Source organism: Cyprinus carpio, chromosome A11 (genome assembly GCF_018340385.1).
Source record: "Cyprinus carpio isolate SPL01 chromosome A11, ASM1834038v1, whole genome shotgun sequence".
Taxonomy (NCBI): domain Eukaryota; kingdom Metazoa; phylum Chordata; class Actinopteri; order Cypriniformes; family Cyprinidae; genus Cyprinus; species Cyprinus carpio.
The window spans coordinates 8,650,001-8,671,032 of record NC_056582.1 but is presented as its reverse complement, the minus strand read 5'-3'; the positions used below and the strand labels follow the sequence as shown (position 1 = coordinate 8,671,032).

Here is a 21,032-nt window from a genome sequence, read left to right as displayed (position 1 = left end):
GCCTTTAAATATTTGTATCCAAGAGCTTACATAAAACAGCCAAAGTAATAAATTAATGTCCCCAACACTGCTCATACTATTAATGTTATTCCACTGACATTTCCTAGAACCACAATGTTCCAGTGATGTCTAAACAAAGCATTCTTGTTTGGCAAAGATCAAAATAAAGTAGAATGAGAGAAGCAACTATCTTATATACTGAAACATTTTGCAATGCTGTTACATGTTCATAGAGGCAGATAAATTTAGCCTACATAAAGTTCACAAAAAAAACAGCCCTTCAACATTGAAAAATATTCTTCTATGCCTTCAATCCCAAGACTAGATCTCTGCAGAATTACCTATTTGAGAAGTTGGAAGCCCCTGTACAGTAGAAGAGGTAGACAGTGTGGCTGAAGCATTGTATTAATTCCACCTCATATAGAAGATTTCTCGTAGTACAGTTGCAGTTTAGGTGCAATTTTCAATAAAACATTCCCAGATCTTTAAGAGAGAAGAAGGGGGCGACTGAATTTGACATCAGTGTGGTAACCCTGAATGACATCAATTTGATGGGTGATAAACTGCCAAAGATGAGCCGGGAAAAACATAATCCTTGAGTGTGGCATTCTGTCATATCCTTCCATTAGTCTAAGCTTTTAGAAATCATTGAAGAATTTTTTGTAATGTGCTAATACAAAAAGGTTGAATTAAGATGTGGGAAAAGACATATAAAGATACACTTTATATATATATATATATATAGATAGTGTATGCAATACAAATTTAAGGGTCTTTTAGCAGTCATTCCTAAACAAATATATACTATCACAACATCACAGATACTTGATCCTCACTAACTTTAGAGAGAAAATGGGATTGTATGAACAGCTGTATCTGATAGCAAATGAAGAAAGAGAAACATGAATTTCAGTTCAGATGAGAGACAATCTTATTCACACTGCTTGTGCAATGAGAAAACAACTATGTTTGCTGTGTTGCTAACCTAAAGTTGCCATCAAAGCCACATGCCTCCATACGAAGAGCTTTAAGAAACAGCTCATCATGTGTCAGTCCATTATCAAAATATCACATGGCAAACGTGGAAGAGGAGAAGAAGAAATTCTCAGTGTATTTTTAAAGCATCGTCTTTTTCCTCCTTCGTCTTCCGTGAGAATCCAAATCTTTAGATCTTCGAGGCTACTGACATTCTGCCGTACTGCCGCCTGCCTCTACGCTCATGGAGAAACCATTACTGAGGTTCTTGGGACTTGGTGGGGAGGTGCTCACCAGCGAAGGCTCGTGTTTGCCTCCCGGATCCACTGAGCAGCTCTTCTTGGGCACCCTGGGCCGAACCACTGGGGCCTTTGGAAGGACCGAGGTCTGCCTGTGTCCCTCTGCTATGAGGGGTGGGCGAGTGGGCATGGGCCCAGATAGGACAGAAGGTTTAGATTTATGGGTAGGGTGGAGGTGGGGACACGAGGGACTCAGGGCTCCATCTTCAACCTGCTCAGATCCCTCTTTAATGGGAATGGGCTCTCTCTGAGAATCCACTGTGTTGTCCTTCTGTATGCTGCTCTGGCGTGAGGTCTTGTCTGCGTTAGGCATTTCGCAGCTGTCTGTCCGCCGTCGTGAGCCCTCGTGCATCCTGCTTGTGGCAACCACAGCTTTCATAGCAGCCTATGGATGGAGAAACTCATGATTAATGTGCACTGGTTCAGTAAAACACTCATGATTCTGCTCGTAAAAAGCACAGAAATCATATTCTTGAACAGCATAATATCATACACTGAACAACATTTCACTTTAAGGGACTCAAGAATGAAAATTCTGTCATCATTTACTCACCGTCAAGTTGTTCCAAATCTGTATGAATTCTGTTGAACACAAAATAAGTTATTTTTAGGAATGTGGGTAACCAATTGACTTGGAGCCATTGACTTCCATAGTATTTTTTTTCCGTACTATGGAAGTCAGTGGGGACCAACAAGTCTTTGGTTACCAACATTCTTCAAAATATACTATTTTATGTTCCACAAAATAAACTAATACAATTTTGGAACAACTTGAGGGTGAGTACATTATGACAGAATTTCCATTTTTGGGTGAAATGTCCCACTAAAGTCAATGATATAATTGTTTTGCCCTAAATATTAGTTTATTTAAAAAATACATTAAAATGCAATTCATGTTTGCAATGACTTGAACACAATGCATGCTTTAGTTCTTGTATTAAAATTTAAATTAAATTTATATTTTTGAGGGAACATACAGCCAAGAATGTCAGGTTGACACAACTGTCTGGATATCATAATGAAGAAAAAGGCATCCTTAAAAGAAAAAAGAATAATGCATTTTTAAAGGTATAGTTCACCCAAAAATGAAAATTTTGTCATCATTTACTCACCCTCATGTTGTTGCAAACCCATAGGACTTTGGTTAATCTTCGAAACACAAATTATATATTGATATTTTTAATGAAACCTAAAATGTTTGTCTCTCCATCGAAATGCCAAGGTAGCTAAAAAGGTCAGAAAGCTGCAATAAAACAAATCCATATGAATCATGTGGTTTAATCCCAGTCAAGTCTGAAGAGATATGATTGCTTTACATGATGATCAGATCTAATTTAGACTCAATTCATTTTCGGGTTTTCTAAGTTTAGTTACCTGAGCTTTCAATGGAGGGACAGAAAACTCTCAGGTTTAATAAAAAAAAATTAAAGAAAAGAAGATGAAAGTCTCACGGGTCTTATGAGTTTGCAATGGCATGAGGGTAAGTCAGTGATGACAGAATTGCCTTTTTTGGGTGAACTATCCCTAAAGTAGTTATATGCATAGTATTTTATTTTATTTAAAAGTGCTTCATTGCTTATTATTCAATTAATTAATGCAATGAATTTCTAAAAAAAAAAAAAAAAAAAAAACGCCGTTCCACCAAATCAAAGTCATCTGCCAAAATGCGAAAAAAAAAAAAAAAAAACATAAAAGGTAACATATTATACTTATTAATGAATTAACAATTCCTGATGAAAATACCATATACCTTGAAAAATATATGTAATGATTTACACTTAAATATATACATAAATGCATGCAAGGTACAAGTCATTAAAAATTTTATTTAAAAAAGGTATAAAAGTTAATAAAATATTGAAATATAAATGTATTAAAATTTAAATGAAAAAGCAACTTCATTACAAAGAGGACATTTCTAAATAAACATTTTTTTTTCTTTATTGAGGACACTTTTTTTCATCATAGCCAAAACATAACTATTTGTTGCTGACCTTTAATTTGCGTCGAGCATTAAATTCCTGCAGTTTTCTTTGTGTTGTGTCCATGTGGGAGAACCGTGCTATTTTTCCAAGCACCCATGGGTGCTCCAGAGCCTGTTTGACTGTGAGACGTTTATGAGGGTCCAGCACTATGAGCTTACTAACCTACAGACAACATCAAACAAACATAACCAACAGTGAATAAACAAAGAGCCAGAAAGCTCAGATGATTGAATAATCAAATCAGCATATGAGTCGGTTGCTGTTGATATTTGACGGAGATACTGTTCTCTCTCATCTCATTTGAAATCAATCTGCAGTCCATGAAGATCATCAGCATTAGTAACAGGACAATAATGGTGTGTGAGCACATGGTACTCACCAGATCCTTTGCATTGAGAGACACTTCATCCCACCAGGGGGAGACAAACTCGTAATCACAGTTCAGAATGCGACTGTACATGTACTGATCCCCCCTTGGATCGAAAAATGGTTCAAACCCACACAGCCTGAGGGTGGAGAAAGAAAGAACAGAAGCAGATAGCAGAGAAAAAAACTATTTATATTTTGAACAATGAAGTAAAGGGGAAACACACTTACAAGAGTGAAAATAATACAGGAGATGAAAAAATTCAGTTAAAAACGTAATATGGTGAAATATTATCACAATTTAAAATAGCTGTTTTCTATTGTAATATGTTTAATTAAAATTAATTTATTCCTGTGATGCAAAGTTGAATTTTCAGCATCATTACTCCAGTGTCACACGATCCTTCAGAAATTATTCTTATGTGCTGATTTTCTGCTGTGCTGTTTGATATTTTGTGGAAAGTGTAAAACATTATTATTTTTTTTTTTTTTTGTATTCATTGATGGATGGAATGTTCAAAAGAACAGCATTTAGTTTAAAACTTGTGTATTAACATATATTACCATCACTAATCAAATTAATGCACACTTAATAAAAAAAAAAAAAAAACATTATTTTCTTTCTCACTGGTTTTACAAACCTCTTATATTACTCTGGTCTACATGAAAAAAAAACATTAGCTCCTTATGATTAATCACTTGCGTATTTGCCTATATGCTGCGTGGATGTGAGAATACAGGCAAATGAATTGGCTGCTGAAACATTATTATCACTGGAATCTGCTTGCTTGTGGACATCTAAATGACTTTCATCCAAATGGTATTAGGTATGATTCAAGATTTACATTTGTAGCATTTTATGCATTCCCTGGGAACCTTACGAGGGCCACACTCTATTATTTGAGCTGCAGGAATGTTTCATGAACTGAATCAACTGATTTTTCAAAAAGATCAAGATTGACTAAGGGAATGATGCCAATTTTCAGACTGGTCCTCACATATTACAGAGAAATACAGGAATATGATGCATTTGCAAGTCAGATAAATGTGTCCACTAAATGAATAAACATTAATGTATCACTCACAAAATATAAAGGATGACTCCCACCGACCACATGTCAACTTCAGGACCATAAGCATTTCCTCTGAGGATCTCAGGAGCTGAGTGGATGTGAGAACAGAGCCAAATGATTGCAAATGAACTGGCTGATGAAACTTTTATTAGTCATTTTACTGGAATGTGCTTGCTTGTGGAGATCTAAATGACTTTTATCTTAGTGGTAGATGTAAAAATAAGAAAATCAGTAAGAGGGTGCTTAAAACGTAGCACAAATAGTCTCTTATAAAATTTTGACTCACCGCAGTAGCCGGGGGTCCCACATACTGTCTTCATCGTCACTTGCTCATCGATTATTTTAGAAAGACCAAAGTCGGCTGTGGTCATAACAGAAAAGATTGAATCAATAAAACCCATTCATTAATGAAAGAGTTCACAGTTCAGTCTACAATATTCAGTGTAAAAGTATACAGTTTGTTACCTATCTTAAGAGGTGCATCTATTGACAAGTCAGCATAGAGGAGATTTTCTGGTTTGAGGTCTCTGTGAACAACTCCATTCTCATGTAAGTACTGCAACAGAGACAGAACACAGGGAACACAACCAGGGTTATTATAACTTAAACTAAAACCGTAAAAAAACAAACAAAAAAAAAACACATTTTTGTTATTTGAAATAAAATTCAATATAAAAGTAACTTATTTTAATCCAACCAGTTCCCAAGGAAACATTTCTCATTTTCATTAAGTTTAACTGACATAAATATATAATTAAAATCATAGACATTTTAAAAAATAAATAATAAAATGACAAGTTTTAGTAAGAAAAAAAACCTAATTCAAGTATTAATAAACATGTTTTTTGTCCATACAATGAAAATCAGTGGGGTCCAAAACAACATTTGACTCACTGACTTTCATTATACGGACAAATGCATTCTAAACATTCCTTAAATTATCTTCTTTTGTATTCCACAGAAAAAAGTAATTCATACAGGTTTTGAACAGGCGTAAGGGTGAATGAGGAAACAATTTTCCATTTTTTGTGAACTATTCCTTTAAGACAAAGTTTCCTTGGTGAATTTCAGTGGAATCTGTGGGATTTCACTAAATCATGGAAGGAGCATCATGGATTAACTGGATCAAAAGTAAAAACCTGCCAAATGCATTTGCGGCAACATTGAAAAATTAGGATTTTTCTCCATCTCAGAGAGTAATCAGCATTTCTGCAAAGCCTCCACCGCCCCCATTTAGTAAAGCTGCTCTAATAGGTAATTTGTTATGTTGATTGAATTCATTAGGACTTATTATACAGCTCTAAGAGCGTGTTTGTGTGTCTGATTGTGTGTGACTGTAGATGACGGTTCTCTGAAGTCCTGATGGAGTGTAGGTGGGGAAGATGAGTTCACTGAGGCAGTCTGGAACAGTTCTCTGTTAAACAGCTGTCATGAAGGCAGAGACAAACTCAGTATTCAGTGTCTCCTCACTTAAGAGGGATAGTTCTCTGAAAAATCTGTCCTCATTAAGTCACCCTCGCGTCATTCCAAACCTTCATGATTTTCATTCTTCTGTGGAACATAAAAGGAAATATTTTTAAAAATGTCCTGGTTGCTCATTTTCTTTTATATATATATATATATATAATTTAATTTCAGTTACCAAAAATTATTATTTTATTTTATCATTTAATGCAATATGGGAACATAGTGCAAAAGATTTATGGAACATAGCTCTAGTCCTTTAAAAGACTGAATAGTACATTCTTCAAAATTTCTCCACCTGTGTTCCACTGAAGAAAGAAATTCATACGAGTCTGGAAAGCCTTGACAGAATAATGTCAGAATTGTAATTTTTGGCTGAACTACTTCTTTAACAAATCATCTCTGGGCTCCAGACAGTGATGCAGAACATGCAGACATATTAGCACTGCAAATTGCAGACTGTCTCTGGGATGAGAGATACCTGAACCTTTCAAACCTTCTGTCTTCCCTGAAGTGGTTTTTCTAGCACTCTGTTGAGATCATGGGGTCGTTCTCCATTATCAGGGCATGGGAGTCTGTGATCTGCAGTCTGATAAGCGCGGGGATGACTCATACGGTGTCAGTGTGTTTTTTTTTTTTTTGTTTTTATGGGCAAGGCAGATGTTGTTCCTTTAACACAATTCCAAAAATAGGAGACAATGAATTCCTGGTAAATGTGTGCCCAGCATAACCCGATGAAGTACAGAAAGTGTTTGGCAGATGACAAAGTGTAAATTGAAGGCGGCAGGAGTCACTCTTGTGTTTTAGCACATGACTAGTGTGAAAACCGGAGATGAGTCAGTCCTACTACAGACTCTTATGTTCGAAATAAGCTTCTGGAGTTCTCTAAACATTTAATTAAATACTCTGTTTGATGGTTTGAACAGGGTTAAGACGGTGTTGTTCTTATGTGATGTTTAAGTATCAGTCATAAATGATTTAGGAAATTAAAGACAAAGCTAAACGTTTACATTTTCTAAAGAAAACGTGAGTCGAAAATTCTAAAGAAAATATGAGTCCACGCTAAACTAGAGTGCTGTTTTGTGATTGCCAAAGTGTTGTAACTACATTTAGCAGGTTGCTATGCAGTTGTTAGGGTACTCTGTGGTTGCTAGGTGGTTTGTCAAGTCAATATAGTATTTTTGAGCTAGCTAGCTGAGCTGAGCTAGGGCTAGGTGATAAACGATATCATGCAAAAATTTGTCAGTTACAATGATAATGATTGTCAATCAAAATTATAATTTTTACTCAATATGGATTAATCTAACAGATGATCACACAGCAGAAATAAATGGTCAGTCAGTGCATGTGGTTTATATGTCTGCATGTTCTGTGTGTCTCTGTTTGAAGGAGTGGTGTAGTTTTGTCTTCTACACAAGCTCAAACACACTTGCCTTCTCAATATATGAGACATGAACTTCATCTCCAGAGCTGCTCTGAGAGACACTTCATCAGCTTTACACTATTACATTTGAGAAAAAGTACCATCAAACACACACTGAAACTCAAAGATCTTCACAACAAACCAACAAAATAAGTTTGGCTTACCCTGAAGAAATTATGACAGAAATATATTACTATTTTATACTAAAATTACTTACTTCTCAAAAAACTACTACTACTACTACTACTACTACTACCACTAATATTTTTAAGGAATGTCATACAACCAGATTTTTTTCATCCAGTTTTAATTTATACAGTTCTGTTGTCCAGCATCTTATTTGATAAAAAGGTGCAATATTTTGTTGTAAATTAATTTGTTTCTATTTTCATTTGATTACATTTTAAAAGATTACCTAAATTGTTAACATTGTAATAATTAATTTCATTATCCACCATTTTTTGATACATTTGAATTAAATAATAAAGCTGTAATGTGATGGTGCTGTAAAGACCACACAAAACAAAGAATTCCACAAAAGTCTTTTAATCATAAATCCAAGATCAAACAAGGCAGGGGTAGCACAAACACAAATATAATGTGGCTAGTGAAACAGAAACACCTAAGAGTAATAGGTAACCAAGGAAACTAATGATGAGCTAATCAGAACTAAACAAGGCAGGAGAACAGGAACTTATATAACACAGAGAAGTTCATAACTGTGACAGTAGCTCCCCCTCCTGGAAGGTCCATCTGAGGAGGGAGGGAGGGGGCTCTGGAGATGGGTAAAGAACAGGAGATGGACAGGGAACAGGAATTGGAGCAGGAAACCAGGGCGCTGAAGATGGTGGGAGGAACAGGAGTAGCCAGTTGGAGATCCAGACTGCAAAAAGGATGGCGATCCACGGTGGAGTCATTGAGGACACCAGGGGGCTGACTGACAGAGACGGGAGCCCAGGTCGGAGATGGAGAGCCGCAGAGCCAGGGTGATGCCGAGGATCTGGAGGGGCAAGGTGGAGCTGATGGCTTAAGTGACCGAGGCAGAGGCAGGGATCCAAAAGATCACGGTAGAGCCAGAGCGACAGAGGACCAAGTTGGAGCTGGAGGGAAGGAGGAGCCAGATGGAAACAGAGGGATGGAGAGATGAGGCAAAGCCGGGGAGTAGAATCCCGTAGTGGACGAAGGTCGATGACTGACAAGGTGGATCCGGAGGGACGAGAGAGCTCAGAGGAGCCAGTGGGATGACGGGACACAGTGGAGACAAAGGAGCAAAGAGCCAAGGTGGAACTGATGGGTCGAAGGGCCAAGGTGAAGTTCGGTTCTTCTGAAGGCGGAGACAGGGGATCCTCATGCCTAAGTGGAGCTGGAGACTGTAAGACCCGAGGTAAATCAGAGTGCCCAGATTACGCTGCTTAAGAGTGATCTGAAGGACTGATAGGAACCATCGGAGGCAGGACTGAGGAACTGGTTGATTCTAGGAGAAGGAGGCGGCAGAGTGAGGCTGAGAGGGAACACAGAAGAATAGAAGCTGGGCGGAACTAGCGGAGATTCAGGGCTGGGCAGAACCAGCGGAAACTGAGGAGATGTAGGACAATCAGGAGAACTGGGTATTACCTCCCCAAACCAGTCCAAATCCACATCAAAAATGTCTTTTAGTTCCTCCAAATAGTTTTCAGAGGCCAGCATTAGCTCACCTTCAGTGGTGGGAGTGTGGGCTGGGTCTCAATTCATTCCCTCAATCTCCACGAGGACTCCCACAGCGATGCATGATGTTGCCAGCTCACACACCTGGTTAGACGTGTTTTGAGGCTCTGGCTCAAGGATGATGATCCTCTCTGTCACTCTGTTTGTTAATCACGGTGGGCTTTGGCTCTCTGTCTGCGGTGATCTCTGGCATAAATTACGTGCAGTGGGATGAAGGCTGGCTGGGCTCTGGGTCTGAAGTGGGGCTGGTTAAGTCCTCCTCAGTGGGGCAGATGGTGAATAAAGATCCATTGTTCACCAGCAAACACTCCACAAAAAATGTGGCGAAGCTCCCTCGGGGACCATCCCCAGACAGCATAGCCTTCGTAGAGGAGTTTAATCAGTTGTAATAAAAAGTACATATAGGCAGCTGTCTGGATAGTGCGTATGATAGGCTAGATCTAAAAAATCCCTTGTGTGGTCCTCAAGGGAGCAATCCTCTTGGTACAAGCAAAGAAGCTGAATGGCTGGTAAATCCATAAGTGAAGAAACAAAACAAACAGAAAGAGAAGTGCCGCAAAATATTCTACTTCTTTAGGTCATTTATTCTGTAACATGCTGGTGCTGTAAAGAGTGCACAATGAAGGAGAGAATTCCACAAAGTCCTTTTAATTATAAATCCAAGAGCAAACAAGGCAGGGGTAACACAAACACAAATGTAGGTGTAACCCCTCTCTCCCAGGTCCTCACCGCCACAACTCATTCTCATTGTGAGTGGGTCTCGAGCCCGGGTCTCCGGTGTGGGAGGCGGACGTATTAACAAGGAGGTTGAAGACATAGGCATAACAAATAACCGGCAGTAACTGAACAAAGCATGCGTATGAATAATGGGGCTAATGAAACAGAAACACCTGAAAGTAATAGGTAACCAAGGAAACTAATGAGGAACTCATCAGAACTTAATGGGGCAGGAGAACAGGAACTGAAAGTAACACAACAGAAAAGTTCATAACCATAAGAGTAGCACAGAATCCAGAAAAATAAAATGAAAAACACAGAATTTAGGAAAAAATAAAACAGATTTCAAAGTAAATTATAAAGGTAGCTACTCTGTGGTGTTTAATTGTGAACAAACAAGTTATGTTTACATTCATTTTCAAGGTCTAACAAACATGTGGAAAGCACTCTTTTCCCCATTATTGGTAAATAAATACTGTGATCAGTAGTGACATTGTACGATATGGAAAAAAAATTACTGTGATAATTTTTTTGGCCATATCACCCAGCCCTGAGCTACTGAGGTCCTGGTGAAAACAGGTCAGATACAAATAAGAAGATTTGCCAAAATCGTTATATATGCACAATTGCACATACATAAACCTTATGTCACAATCAACTCCTACAGATTATGTCATAGACAACATGGATTAAACGGATCCAATCAAGACACATCGACACAACAATCGATACATAAATGTGGCCACCGCATTGTTGCTTCATTGTCAAATTGCTGAGCTGTTATGTAATGCCAGCCCACAGTCCTCCTGCTCAGGAAGATTAAAAGCTGGGGGGGGTTGCAATGTTTTATTTTTTTTTTTGTCCTGAGAAGATTATTTTTCACTAGCAGCTCTGCACACATATCCGCTTACTCTACCGTTCGCTTTTGAGTGACAACAAGACTGACCCACATCTCCAAACCCCTCCACCGTCAGCCCATCGCTGGACATGTGTTCAGCCATGCCAACACGTACACAATAATCCTTTGGCCGAGAAATTAAAATAACTGCTGTCCCTCATGACACGCATCATCATATCATGCTGTTTGGTCATATTATTTACCTCACATTAAAGGCATAGTATTATGCACTATTTGTAGCATTTAATTTTTCCCTGAGGTCTTGTAATGTTGCTCATGATTGTTTTACACTACATTTTCTAAGTTCTCTCGGATCCACAGAAAAAACTTTTTTTGGCTATTGTACTTTCAGACTTCTACAGCATATTTAAAGGAATATTCTGCTCCAATAGAGTGCAACAGTTTTACCGGAAGTAAAAACTCCACCATTTTATCCAAAGCGAAATTGATTTTGAACAATATAGACCTTTAAAGACAGACCTGTTGTGAGTTCTGAGGTTGTTAATCGATTATATGCATCTTATGAACACATCTGCTCATTCAATTGATTTGTAAAATATTCATGTTTAAAAGCGGAATTTGCAGTGAGAAACTACATTACCTATGATGCTGTACAGAAAATTCCACCAATCAGGGAGTCACAACAAGCAAAGCATGTAAAAAGAGATGATCCGCCCACTCACATGAAGCACCGTGAATGTTAAATCAAATCAGTCTCCTTACGCTTTGTTGTAAGTTGTAGCCTAATGGATAGAGAGTCGGACTCGTAACTGAAAGGTTGTGGGTTTGAGTCTCGTACCAGCAGGGATTGTCGGTGGGGGGGAGTGAATGTACAGCGCTCTCTCCCACATTCAATACATTGACTGAGGTGCCCTTGAGCAAGGTACCGAACCCCCAACTGCTACCCGGGTGCTGCGGCACACACAAAAAAAATGGCTGCACACTGTGTGTTCACTGCTGTGTGTGTGCACTTTGGATGGGATAAATGCAGAGCACTAATTCCAAGTATGGGTCACCATACTTGGCCACATGTCATGTCACTTTTTCACTTTCATGTAGGATTGACACCGAGTGGTTGAACTAGGTATTGCAGTCTGAATTCAAAATATTGGAGAGGGTTTTTTTTTTTTACACCCAGTCCCTCCTCCTCAGACTTGACACATGCCGGTTGCCAGATTGATGCTCTAACCCCTTTCATTTGCCAGCTTCCATGACTGAAATGAAATACGCTGTGTTTCCTGCCAACTGGCAACCCGGGGTGCCGAAATACAATTGAGTAAACTGGCAGTGGGCGGGTGTCACAAACCAAAACAGAAACCGACATTCCGGCCCAGAACACACATTTTCAAAGGAGAATAACTGAGCATTGTTTTTCAGGTAAACAAATATGTTAAATTAGCATATTACGGTATTTTAATGCTTTAGTAGAGTCAAAAACTTACATACAGCACCTAATATATAATATATTGTATATATAAGCATATAGGTGCATATTTATGAACTTAAACTTTATTGTTTCTATAGATACAACCAACAACTTTAAATTAAGTTTATTTATATTTTTATATTATATTTTATAATTTATGAATATTTCTCCATAATTTTTAATTTGTTTAATGTCATTTGCAATGCTTCATGGAATTGTATTTCTTCCCCTCACTAAAGACATTAATTACACAGTCTACTACACAGTCAAATACTTTATTGCTTCAAATAAGAGTTTGTAATTCACCTCGTAGCTGGTTGGTTTGGTTCATGGCTTATAATGCTTTAACAAATATTTTTCCCTTTTGGAAAAATTAATGGAAAAACACCAAAACATGGGGCATAATAATTTTGATGCCTTCATATCTTTAAAGAAAAGCAAAAATTAAGCTTACAATAAGGCACTTACAATGGAAGTGAATGGGACATATTTTTTTTTCAAGAATGTGAAAGCAGAAATAAAGTTTTAGAAAAGCACTCAAATTAGCTTTTCTTTTAAAACCTGTATTTGAGCTATAAGGTGGTTCTTGTCATTTTTACAGCCATTTTTAGGGGCAATGGCTTTCTGTTGTCAACAAAACTGCATATCATTTTACAGAGCTAAGGTTTGTAAGCAACTCCTATCACTATAAGCATGTTAAGATGCATATTGTTTACATCTTGTGGCTATAGCTCTGAAACACTAAGTATTTTGATGTTAACAAACTTGTCCAATTCACTTCCATTTTAAGAAATCCAGATTAGATTTTTTCTTTCTTTTTAAAGGGATGATGACATGAGAAACCAAATTTGCCTTGATCTTCTGCCATATAAGAGGTCTTTGTACCATTAAAACGTCCTGCAAGTTTCATAGCTTAAGACGTCCTCCCCATTATAAACAAAGCATTTATTAAATCAAGCTCCAAATACGGCTCGTTGTGGATCCTATGGGGCAAGGTAATGACACCTAGCACCAGTCGTTTGCATATGACCGCCTCCAGCGCAAGACAACTATGCCTAATTTTGCATCATCGCATCGTTGTCATGCCCACAGGTGTTCAGTCGACGTGCAGCGACTGGGTCTGAAGATGTAGCTGTTTACAATAAGATTGCGATGCCACGCAGATGTGCCATTCCTGGCTGTGGAAAAACAACATGTTTGAATACGTTGCCGAAGGATCCAGATGTCAGGGAAAAATGGATTCTGGCAATTTCTGAAAGCAGCATTTTTGCATTTTTTTGTATTTTAAATAGTATGCCGTGTATCCACCAAAGCACCAAAGCCTAGCTGTGATGGCTTGAGAGTGCTTCTGCAGTGCAGCACTTTCAGTTGAGATGCTTAGGTTGCTATGATATGGAATATTCGCTAAAGTAATATGGTAGAGGCTTTTTCTCCAAACATTATTTTTGATAATATTGTGGTAGCCTGGGAACTCCATCTGATACAGACATGAATACTTGGAGACAAGCAATATTAACTACTCCATTGTTGATCAGTCGTAGTACAAGCAGGATGTGACGGTTGGTCGGTTGGTATTAGTTCTGCCCCTCCTCCACTGTGATTGGTTGGCTGACCAAAAAGTGACAGTGATGAGCACTGAGATTTTCCCAAGGTTGAACATTATTCAACTTTAGGCAGTGAGAAAAAAAAAAACCGTTCAGCACCTCGTCACGCTCCTGGCATTTTAAAAAACACGCCGCTCCTATTAAAAATAATTGAAAAAAATACACTAGCCTCAAGAAAAAACGCTTTAATGGACACGCGGCCTTAGAGTATGTCTACCTAGTGCATCAGACTCTTTTACTTCAAAACAGCCAGGAAAATCTGTGTTCCTCTTTAAAGGCTAAAGATCCACGTTACCTTTATTGCCTTTCAAACATGAATAGAAAATCTATGTGTGGGTGAAAAGCACATTTTTACATCCCATGATTTATTTGGTCTTACCGCCACAGCCTCCAAGATCTGTTTGATAACATGAGCTGCATCTCTCTCACTGTAGTAGCCCCTCTCCACAATCCTGAAACAACACACGACCATCTCAGAGACAAATCCATCATAAAAAAACATCACACAGCATGTATATATACTATCATATGTTTTCAAACATGAGCAGCTGATGTTTAGGCGTCTGTGTATGGATCTGGCAACATTTAGTGCTCTGTTTAGCAGTGTGTAGGCAAACACATCCTGTTCCTGCTCTGCACCAAACCCACTTAAACCAATTATCGGGAACTTGTTTTATTCAATTACATCTCACTGCTGGGTAGAAGCACAGATAGAAAGCCCACTGAGCTGTAAGAAATTGAGCCAGGAGATGTTGACGACAAAGAATAAATGAGATTCCTGTGCTGCAGACCACCGTAGGATCTAAGGAGAAACATTTGGCCCTCATCATATCAATACATAGTTGAAGATCATCTCTTGATAATCTTTAAGCAGCAAGATTATCTTATATTATATTATTTAAGTAGTTCTCTATGCCATCATTTCCTGACCCTCATGTTGTGCCAAATCTGGATTGTCTTTCTTCGGTGTAGTGTTGTTATTGTTAAATAAAACTTAAATAAAACTAGAATACATATATAAATATATATATATATATATATATATATATATATATATATATATATATATATATATATATATATAAATTATTATATTTACTTTTAATATTATATTTTATTTTATTAATACATTTTATTAATTTTATCTTCACTTTAATTCCCAAAAATGTGTTAGATGAAACATTAGATGAAAAAAATATAAAAAATGGAAACTTAAATAATACAATTACTAAATAGCATAATTTGTTTTTTAATTGGAGTACTACAACTACTAAAACTAAAACTGAAATAAAAAATAAAGCTAAAAACAGCTAAATTAAAATGAAAACAGAAAAATATATATATAAAAAAAATAATAAAAAAATTAATATTCAAGATATTATTCAATTCTATAATGGCATATAAATAATGCTAAAATAATAACATTGCTTCTGTGGAACACAACATAAGGTATTCTGATTTGTTATATACAGGTGCATCTCAATAAATTAGAATGTTGTGGAAAAGTTAATTTATTTCAGTGATTCAACTCAAATTGTGAAACGTATAAAATAAATTCAGAGCACACAGACTGAAGTAGTTTAAGTCTTTGGTTCTTTTAATTGTGATGATTTTGGCTCACATTTAACAAAAACCCACCAAATCTCAACAAATTAGAATGTGGTGACATGGCAATCAGCTAATCAACTCAAAACACCTGCAAAGGTTTCCTGAGTCTTCAGAATGGTCTCTCAGTTTGGTTCACTAGGCTACACAATCATGGGGAAGACTGCTGATCTGACAGTTGTCCAGAAGACAATCATTGATACCCTTCACAAGGAGGGTAAGCCACAAACATGCATTGCCAAAGAAGCTGGCTGTTCACAGAGTGCTGTATCCAAGCATGTTAACAGAAAGTTGAGTGGAAGGAAAAAGTGTGGAAGAAAAAGATGCACAACCAACCGAGAGAACCGCAGCCTTATGAGGATTGTCAAGCAAAGTCGATTCAAGAATTTGAGTGAACTTCACAAGGAATGGACTGAGGCTGGGGTCAAGGCATCAAGAGCCACCACACACAGACGTGTCAAGGAATTTGGCTACAGTTGTTGTATTCCTCTTGTTAAGCCAGTCCTGAACCACAGACAATGTCAGAGGCGTCTTACCTGGGCTAAGGAGAAGAAGAACTGGACTGTTGCTCAGTGGCCCAAAGTCCTCTTTTCAGATGAGAGCAAGTTTTGTTTTTCATTTGGAGCAAACTCCCCAGACCTGAACCCCAGAGAGAATCTATGAGGTTTTGTCAAGAGGAAAATGAGAAACAAGAGTCCAAAAAATGCAGATGAGCTGAAGGCCACTGTCAAAGAAACCTGGGCTTCCATACTACCTCAGAAGGAACACAAATTGATCACCTCCATGCCACGCCGAATTGAGGCAGTAATTAAAGCAAAAGGAACTCCTACAAAGTATTGCGTACATGTACAGTAAATGAACATACTTTCCAGAACGCCAACAATTCTCTAAAAATGTTTTTTTTTTTTTTTATATATTTATTTTATTGGTCTTATAAAGTATTCTAATTTGTTGAGATAGTAAATTAAATTGGTGGGTTTTTGTTAAATGTGAGCCAAAATCATCACAATTAAAAGAACCAAAGACTTAAACTACTTCAGTCTGTGTGCACTGAATGTAATGAATATGCGAGTTTCACAATTTGAGTTGAATTACTGAAATAAATGAACTTTTCCACGACATTCTAATTTACTGAGATGCACCTGTATACTGTTTAAGTTTTTTTTCTTTTTTTAGTGTTGTTTTGGACGTCATTGACTTTCATTGTATGTACAAACAATTTTTTTTTTTTTTTATATTCTATTTTATGTTGTGATATAGAGGTTTAGGGCAACATGAGGGTGAGTAAATGATGACAGAATTCTCATTTTTGTGGGTGAACTATTTCTTTAAGCAGATGATGAATGTCATAAATCCTGTTTCACCTTTGAATTGCCTCTCATTAATGAAGCACATCATACCTGTCAAAGAGCTCTCCACCTGTGACCAGCTCTAGGATGAGAAAGATCTCCATCTCGGTTTCAAAAATTTCCTTCAAACGAATCTGAATGAAAACATAGTGAGAACAGTCACATCAGAACAAGCCCATTGATATTCTCACGGAACACAATGAACATTAAATATTTCATAACAATGCGAACAATGTGATGTTGCCAGGAACATAAATATCTTACAATATTTGGATGAGAGAGACGCAGCAAGACTCCGATCTCTGTCCGCACAATTTTCTTGTCAATCTGAATTGATGACACAACGAACATAACCTCAAACAATCATTCTGGGATTTCGAGAAGAATGAAAATATCTTTATAATCACAACTCAACTTACAGTTTTCTTCAAGACCTTCACAGCATAAGGTTTCTCAGTTTGCTTCTCTTCACAGCGAAACACAACAGATGTGGCACCCCTGGTGGTTAACACAAAATCAATCTTCATATAGTAATAATTAAATAAAGAACTTAAATTTGATAATCGTGCATCATAGCAATTACCATACGCAAACACATTGCACAAAGGGACAGATTGGAAGATGCTAATAAGACCAAGGCATTCAGTGAAAGAAAAGTGTTGGCATTTCACAACTGTGACCTCCACCGCTCAACTAGTCATGGAGGTTCTTACCTACATTCTACCTTCCCATCACCATTATTATGTTCATGGCAACTGAGTCTACACCATCAGTGTCCATGACGACAGAAAATAGTGAAGAATGGAATACACATTTACAGAGTTTCTGCAGGTTTTATAAATGCCTAGATCTACTAAATTAAAATGGAAGTCCTAACTTCCAGCCATTAGGACCACACACACAAAAAACTGGCATACACTGATGTTTTTTTCACGGCTGCATTATGTTATACACTATACAGTATTTGTGTGTCTTCATATTGTCTCTCAAATCTTGTCTTTGCTTTTCATGGTCAGTGAATGACTCAATCAGGCGAGTACTCAAAGAGAAGGCCATAATTTCTCCATCTGCTACCTTGTTATCCAACACTTCAACACATCAGTGTCTGACAAACAGCATAATCAGCGATAGACTTCAAAGTACTCACAGTCATACAATGCAACTAGATACATTAAAAACATTTCGTTCTGTGAAAATGAGTCCCATAGAAGTCCTCTCTGTTGAATTTCACATGACCATGATGCCAGACTGAAATCAGGTGACAGCATCAACAGCTCAACATTTTGCATCCCACATCCTGGGAGGTAATGATGACATTTTAGAGCCCTTTTGCAAAGACTTTGACATTTGCAAAGACTGGGTGCTTCCTTAATGTGCTCAATTAAGTGCATTATAATTAGTTTACTAAAGGGAGATTAAATTTCAGCTCAATTAGTTTAGACGCCACCTATCCCTAACTGTGACAATTACATGCAACAAAGACTCATTAGCAGTCAAAAAAAAAAAAGAATTATAAAAAACAAAAAAAAAAAACTTTTTTTTTATACAAATATTGTGAACTTTCTCACATATAGACATAGACACAAGCAGCACAAATGTTAGTACTTGACACTAGAGCATCCATGTTACATGTAAATACATGTAAATATATATTAAGTATAACAATAGACCAATAATCGGTGTAACCGATATTATTTTATCAATATATATTTATTTATTTATTTATTGTGGCCATGGGGTGGATCTCTAAAGTAAATCTCTCAGCAACACACTATTACATCACGTTCAGCAGGAAACAGCTCACCTGTTCACAGGTAAAATAACTTGCATGTTTATTTCTGCCACAACAGGGATGATAACTAATTATATTTAAACATAAGAAACTTAATATAAGCATTCTGAATATTTTACGTTTTTATTTGGCTTATGTCCAAATATTTCACAAACATCTTCGCAGAACTGATTAAGTACAAGAGTTGGTCATATTGGTCACACCGATTTTATCGGTCAACCTCTAACAAAGATAGACTATTATGTTTTTATTGTTGCAATCTTATGATTATTTGTGCCAAAAAGCAATTCAGTAAGACAATTAAATATTGGTTCTACATATCAGTTACCAGTAAAGAATAACAGTGACAAACATATAGGTCGGCAAGTAATAAGAAAAACAAATCATATTTACAGTGCGTGTTCGTATGCATTTACACAATAACACCAAAACCAATGCAAAGCGGATGCAGTAATGTACTTACCTGCCTAATTCTGGGCCCATGTTATAGAAATCCTCCACTGTCGCATCTCGGCGCGAGCCATCGACCCAGTATTCCACCGAGCACGCGCCGGACCGAGAGGTGGGCATGATGGACCCTCCGAAGACTGTTCTGCTGTTATGACGAATACAACTAATCCCTTAGATCAGGGAAGCCCAGGAAACGCGATCACCTTCACATCTGGCTGTCAGCTTGAGCTGTGATATGGTTGCTAGTCTATGTTTATGAATCTGTCCCAAGTGATCAATGATTTAAAATGTCCAGGTTTCCATTTCCGTCTGAGTGCGCATATTAAAAGTCAGTCCAGACACTGAAGCATCACTGCGGGCTAGAGTTGATGTCCAAATTCAGTCTATTTTCAATTGAACTATCGATGTACTATCCTAACGCGAAGATATGTCTTTGATATTATGATTTTTACTTGATCAAAACAATAAACAAAGGCTGTTTTCAAAGTGGGTCTTCAGCTTCCTAAGGGCGTCAGAGATCCCATTCCCAAACCTCCCACGACACACAACATTCAAGAAAACATCATAATCCTGCGATTCCCAATGTCACAAGCGACATGACGATGGCAGACTCCTTGCTTTGGTCCTCGCCAGAATGAAAAAGATCAGATCAGCGTCTTATTTCTCTAATGCTTCTCTAAAAGATTAATATTGTGAATTAGCAGGGTGAAGATAAGTAAATGTCGTTTGAAATGTAAATATCACACTGCTGTTTGTGCTGGTAAGAGGTGGAGAATGGGAGGGGGTCTGTCACACACACGCGCACACACACACACACACACACACACACACACACACACACACACACACACACACACACACACACACACACACGTACACGCCCTCTCAGCCTCTCTCCCAATCCCTGGCTTTCACTGCGAACTGCAATTGGGAAGCGGAATATTCAATCAAAATAACGAATGTGCTTCTGCTTTATCGCTAGGGTTGAGAACCGATAATCGGTTCATATTCAGAAATACTGGTTGTTGAACGTGCAGTTTACCACCTACTCTGACAGTGTATCCTGCACTAATCGACAACACCGCTATTGAATCTACAATGCGACCGGTGTCGACTGACGAACGAATGACTCTAATGAACCGGTTCTTTTAAAAGAAACTGCGTGATCACAGTAGTCAGATTTTAGAACGAGCAGCTCTTGAACAGGTTATTTTTTGGTAAATCAAAACACTCAGCTCGACCAGTTTAATCAGACTCCCGAACTAATAGCTTCATAAGATATTATTCTTTTCAGTAAATACAAACATACAATGCGACTAATATAGTTAGATTCCCTTACGAATGAGTCTTATGAGGTGATTCTTTAAAATGAATCGAAAACACTGAATCAATCGGAGTTACTTACTCGAGTAGCCTAATCAAATTCACTTTGTTAAGGTTCGTAAGACTAAATTGTAATTTTCTTTGTTCTTATGACAATGTACAATAAAAGCGAAACAAATTGAGTTTTGTTTAATAACTGCATTTGTTTTTCACAATGTTCCTTAAGATTTCTGATAGAAGCGTTAATGGAATCGTTAAGGAATCCTGTACTCTTAAGACTCTTGTCCCTAGTTATTACGTTTGAATCATCTTACATATCACAGTTAAAATCGTTTCATGTAATCAAATATAATTACTTTTGCTCAAAGTCACTTGTGCCCAGTCATTTCAGCACCTCGGACAGCTCAGCTCTTTTCAGTTTCGTCATAGCAAAATGACATCTTGCTCTAGTGTTTTAGACGCGGTCCTGTATCATTCACCATACATCATTTTCATATTGATATGTAGTTTTGTATACTGAAAACATTTTTAATTCATTTTCTAGGAAAGATGTTCACTGTACTTTTTCATTGAAAAATA

General features: G+C 37.4%; 1 protein-coding gene across 2 annotated transcripts; it reads right to left on the bottom strand.

Annotated features, from left to right (window-relative positions):
• Positions 1-126: 126 nt before the first annotated feature.
• Positions 127-19,930, bottom strand: LOC109098461 (calcium/calmodulin-dependent protein kinase type IV-like). Of its 2 annotated transcripts, XM_042767018.1 has the most exons (11): positions 19,144-19,929; positions 17,308-17,386; positions 17,153-17,215; positions 16,940-17,022; positions 14,314-14,386; positions 5,164-5,254; positions 4,985-5,059; positions 4,711-4,786; positions 3,639-3,765; positions 3,269-3,421; positions 127-1,659 (listed from the first exon to the last, which is right to left on the bottom strand). In XM_042767018.1, the coding sequence occupies exons 1-11, from the start codon at positions 19,248-19,250 to the stop codon at positions 1,180-1,182; spliced, it is 1,407 nt and encodes a 468-aa protein (XP_042622952.1). In that variant the 5' UTR covers positions 19,251-19,929; the 3' UTR covers positions 127-1,179. The 2 variants fall into 2 exon arrangements, with proteins under 2 accessions (XP_042622952.1, XP_042622953.1); XM_042767019.1 differs by lacking the exons at positions 17,153-17,215; positions 17,308-17,386 and having other exon boundaries at positions 19,144-19,930.
• Between the last annotated feature and the right edge of the window lie 1,102 nt (positions 19,931-21,032).

What these genes read in the sequence shown, in the direction of transcription:
- LOC109098461 (XM_042767018.1), bottom strand. Translation starts at nt 19,250, where the DNA reads ATGCCCACCTCTCGGTCCGGCGCGTGCTCGGTGGAATACTGGGTCGAT. An exon ending in CTCTCAATGCAAAGGATCTG is followed by an intron (nt 3,422 to 3,638) that starts GTGAGTACCATG and finishes TGTTGTCTGTAG; the next exon opens with GTTAGTAAGCTCATAGTGCT. An exon ending in ATGCTCGACGCAAATTAAAG is followed by an intron (nt 1,660 to 3,268) that starts GTCAGCAACAAA and finishes CTCCATCCATAG; the next exon opens with GCTGCTATGAAAGCTGTGGT.